This window comes from Coenobita brevimanus, chromosome 98, assembly GCF_032717465.1.
Source record: "Coenobita brevimanus isolate Jiangsu-jjx chromosome 98, ASM3271746v2, whole genome shotgun sequence".
NCBI classification, from domain to species: Eukaryota; Metazoa; Arthropoda; class Malacostraca; order Decapoda; family Coenobitidae; genus Coenobita; species Coenobita brevimanus.
This window is the reverse complement of record NC_137051.1, coordinates 12,510,001-12,515,000: the sequence shown is the minus strand read 5'-3', so window position 1 is coordinate 12,515,000 and position 5,000 is coordinate 12,510,001. Positions and strand designations below refer to the sequence as shown.

Sequence of the window (5,000 nt, the reverse complement as noted above, 5' to 3'; positions counted from 1 at the left end):
CAATGAATTTTGTTTTTATCCTTGGTTTTGACAACAGAACCGGTAATGCAGCAAGAGTAGCACTGGCTGTAACGACAATCATTCAGATGGTATCATACGAGTGATTTATTTAGAAATATTTGCCTGGTAATTTGTTTTTTGCCGGAACTTTATCGGGATTACTGGCCACTTTCCCTGGCGACTGTGTCAGCAAAGGTACATGTAACAGTAATTCTTTAAAAGTTGTCGAGGGACTTTCACCAAGCTGCCAGAAAAACCGATCGCCTTGACAATAACATTATTATCAGTTGTATCATCTCATAATTCCTGGTAACAGACGACTCTTTCCCATCCCCACAGCCACGTGAACAAGACCACGACCTACGAGGACCCCCGGCGCGAGGACCTGGACGACCCCCCGGAGCCCCGTCTGGTGGACCTGACCCGAGACCCCGAGATGGGATTCGGGTTCGTCGCTGGGTCGGAGAAGCCCGTCATTGTCAGGTTAGTGAGGATTTTTTTTTTTCGAGGGGGGGGGGAGGAGATGTGTTTGAGGGATTTGTTGAGGGGGTTATTTGGTATTTTGGTGTGAGATTAGCAAGGTGGATTTAGACTTGTTGGTGATTTGACTTGAGACCCCCAGATGGGATTCGTGTTCATTGCCTGGTTGGAGAAATTTACCTGGTTTCATTTTTAGGTTAGAGCGTGATCGGGCTTTGTTGGAGGATTTTGGGAGATTTCCTGAAGGATTTTTTAGGATTTCACCGATGTGAGTTTGTGGGGTGCATTGGAGATTGTTGAAGAGGCTATTTAAGATTTCAGAGTGAAGTTAATGGGATGGACTGGGGCTGGCTGGATGATATTGTGTTTTTAAAGGGTGGGGAGGAGTTGTAAAGGAATGAGTTGGGAATTTAAGGGGGTGATTTTGACTTCAAAGGGTTACTGACTGTTTTAAGCAACTGATTGGGGGACTTAAGGTTGGTGAATGAAAACGAAAATGGAGAGATCATTACCTTAAGTCCTTTAAAAACCATAATCTTGTGTGAACCATTTAGCCAACGAGATACTAACGAGAGTCTTGAAAGTTCGAATGATGAATTAATTAATGTGTGACCCAAATTATTGAGATCGGTGCTAATAGTAATACTTCTCTGCCTTCCTATACCTGTTTCTGGATATCGCTTAGCTCGTGTATTAGCTGGGAAATAGTTTAATGATGATGATGATGATGATGATGATGATGACAATGGTACTTTTCTTTAGGTATTTTTTGAGAGCTAGGTTAATTGAATGTGGGATTTATCTATGTTTTTGTGCGAAGGGAAAGTGGTGGGATGTTTTGTGTTGGTGTAATGGAACACAATATTTACCCTTTGGTGTGTTGATGGGGTTAATTTCAGTGGGGAAAATTCTCTCTCTCTCTCTCTCTCTCTCCAGTTATTTCCTTACATGGATTCTTTTCCTTTGTTCTCTGCCTCCTCTTTTCCCCTTCCCTTTCCTCCCACTTTTTTCTTTCATTCCGTCCCTCCTCGTTCTTACCTCCTTCCATCCTCTCTTCCTCTTACCCTTTCCTAGACTCTCCTCACTTCCACTCCCCCTCTTCCTCCCTCTTGTTTTCCATTCCACTCTTCCATATTTCCAGTGCTCCCTTCGTTTCTACAGTACCTCCTTTTTCATTCATCACACCTCTTCCTTCCTTGCTTCCTTCCCTCTCTTTCCTTCTTCCTTTCTTCTTGCTATTCCTCATTATTCCTTTCCTCTAGCCTTTTCTTCCCGTTTCCCTTCCTTCCCATACCTTATCTTCTTTGTCCCTTTCTCCTTTCAACCTCCATTTCCTCCTTCTCCCACTCTCTTCCCCATGATTCATTCGCCCTTTTTATTCCTATCCTTCTTCTTTTCCTCTCCCCTCTTATTTCTTTTCCATTCTTTTTCCTTTTCTCCTTCATCCATTCATTTCGCCGTCCCTCCCTCCTTATTTTCCCTCCACCTCCCTGTATTTCTGTTCTCCCTTTTCTCCTCCTTCTTCAGTTTCCTCTTCCTTCCACTCCTCCCTTTTCCTTCTCCCTTCCTCTCCTCCCTTTTCCTTCTCCCCTCCTCCTTCCTTCATCCTTCACTTCCTCTCCCATCCCCCTGAGATTGAGTGACCCACCATAACTTTGATGTGTGGTGTAAGTTAGGGAGACTCGCTTAACACTGTCCCCAACCAACACCCCCCTTCTCTCTCTCTCTCTCTCCACCTTCCTGTTTTTTTAATCATTGGTTCACGTCTTCCTCCTTGGGTTTTTCGTTCTTTTATTTTGTTTTCCTTTGTATCTCTTTTTCTACTTTTTTTTTCTTTATTCCTCCCAGCCTTGAACCTTCTTCGAATTCCTCCCTCTCCTTTGTCTCTCTTTCTTTTCTGTTTCTTTCCTCACATTTTGTATCTTCTCCATATCATTTTATCAAACCTCCTTTGCCTTCGTTTTCCTTGGTCTTTTCATTTTCCCCTCCCTCCGCCTCTCTCTCTCTCTCTCTCTCTCTCTCTCTCACACACACACACACACACACACACACACACACACACACACACACACACACACACACACACACACACACACACACACACACACACACACACACACACACACACACACACACACACACACACACACACACACACACACACACACACACACACACACACACACACACACACACACACACACACACACACACACACACACACACACACACACACACTTTTATCTCCGCCAAGAGAGAGATAAGAGATAAATACATCAGCCTGATTATGACATGTGGTCCTCTGTAGGTCTTGAGGTGAGTACAGTCTCTCTCTCTCTCTCTCTCTCTCTCTCTCTCTCTCTTACCTTTTCTTAATCTCCCCATATACTTTCTTCCACCTCCTTAAGCTTCTCTCTCGTCTCCTTCCCTCCTTCCTTTCTAAGCCGTTCTCTTCTTATCTCCCTTTTCCCGTCTCTTCACATACTTACCTATAATCATACCCACCTGCCTACCTACCTTCTTACCTGCCTTCCTACCAATTTACCTACCTACCTACCTGTCTACCTACCTATCTGCCTACCAGCCTTCATACCTACCTACCTACCTACCTCCCTTCTACCTACCTGCCTGCCTACCTGTCTGCCTACCTACCTACCTACCTACTTACCTACCTACCTACCTACCTACCTATATACATATATTTATTCATTCTTTCTTATCTACTTACCAAATACCCTTTTACCTATATATATATTTTTTTTATGTGCTCGACTCTGGGCATAGCTTCACAGCCTGCTTTCAAGGCCCAGTAGTCCTCGTACATATCATACACCTCTACATGTCACTTGCCGACCTGCTGCCTACCTACCTACCTACCTACCTTAGTACTAGTCTACGTCACTCCTCACCTACATACCTACCTTCTTACATACAGTACTTCGATAGTTTCCTCTCCTTGCGAGTTTTTTCCTTTGTTTCTCTTTCGTACCTTTTATTCGTTTATTCTTTTCTTCTTTCATTTGTCGTCTTTCCTTCATTCCTTCCCGTATTTCATTCATTCATTCATATAAAATCACACCTTCACTCATTTAATCATTCACTTATCCTTTTCAAAGCAATATTTCTTCATTCATTTAAAATTTCTGGGTCCATTCATAATTAATTCAGTAATTCACTTTTATTGATTGATTGATTCATTCAGTCAGTCTCGGTCACTTAATTGAGTCTTCATTGACTTTTTTTCTCGATTAATTAATTAATTACTTAATTCATGCATTTATTCATTCACTCGTCTATCCTTTTCTGCTCCTCTTCCCCGCCAGCTGTAATTTTTGTTTCTTTCCTTCCTTCCTTCCTTCCTTCCTTCCCATTAACCTCGTACCGCCATCCCCTCCCGTTCTTCCTTTATTTTCTCTCTTCTTATCTCAGTTTCTTCCTTCCTCCCTGCCCCATTAACTTTCAGCCCGTATTCCTTTCTTCCATCCTCCCTTCCTCCTGTCCGTCCTCCCTTCCTTCTCCCTCCCTTCTTTCGTCTCTCCCTTCCTCTCTCCCTTTGTTTTTCTCCACTCATTTTTGTTTCGTCTTTCTCCATTTTCATTTTCTTAGCTTAAAATTTACCTTCCTAGTTCCATTTACCCCCAAATTATGTTTCCTCTCTCCTTTCCTCCCTCCTTCCTTCTTCATTCTGTCCTCCTTTCTTTCATTCAGTCATTCATATATTCTCCTCATTCATTTTCTCCCCTTTCATTATTCTTTCCCACATGGTCACCCAAGACATCCTTAATTCATTCTCTTCCTTCTTCTTACTCCATACTCTCTTACTCTTCGTACTCTTACTTCCGACTGTTTCTTTATTTCTCTCCCTTTCTTTGTTTCATCTCTCCTTCCTTCCTTCCTTTCATTCATCTTCTCTGTCCGTTCACTGTCCTTATCTCTTCTTCTTAATTTTTTTTTCTTAACTCTGTCTCTTCTTCCTTCTTACTCTCAAGCCTTTTTTCCTCCTTCGTTCCCCTCCCCTCTCTCTCTCTCTCTCTCTCTCTCTCTCTCTCTCTCTCATTTTATTGCCCTTTTCCCCTTCTCCTCCCTTTCCTCTGCACTTTTATTCTTTGTGCTTCTCTCTCTCTCTTGTCTTCCATTTTTTCCTTTCCCTTTGTTTGCCCTCTCTCTCTTAACCTCCCTTCCCTCCCTTTTTTCCTCTCTCATAGATCCTCTCCCTCTTTCTTTCTCTTCCACGTCTTTCCCTTCTACTGCTCAGCTCCTTCTCTTCCTCATATCTCTCACTGATTGTTAATTCTCTATCTCTCTCATCCTTCATTTTGTTTTCATTTTTTCTCTCCATCTATATTTCCTCTCATTTACCACCTCCCACACTTACTTTTCTCCTTATCTCTCCCTTTGTTTATTATCCTTCTCCTCCTCTCGCCCTCTTTCTGTTTTCTCTCTCTCTCTCTCTCTCTCTCTCTCCTTCCTTTCACATATTCCTCCTCCCTCCATCCCTCCCTTTGTGTATTCTCCTTCCC

The 5,000-nt window shown here is 42.8% G+C and overlaps 1 protein-coding gene across 2 annotated transcripts in view; it reads left to right on the top strand.

Annotated features, from left to right (window-relative positions):
- Positions 1–5,000, top strand: part of LOC145414265 (uncharacterized) — a 356,239-nt gene that overhangs the window by 40,166 nt on the left and 311,073 nt on the right. For both annotated transcript variants that reach the window (XM_080283866.1, XM_080283865.1), the window contains exon 3: positions 340–483. In XM_080283866.1, coding sequence (XP_080139992.1) covers positions 340–483 — 144 coding nt within the window. The remainder of the gene's footprint in view (positions 1–339; positions 484–5,000) is intronic.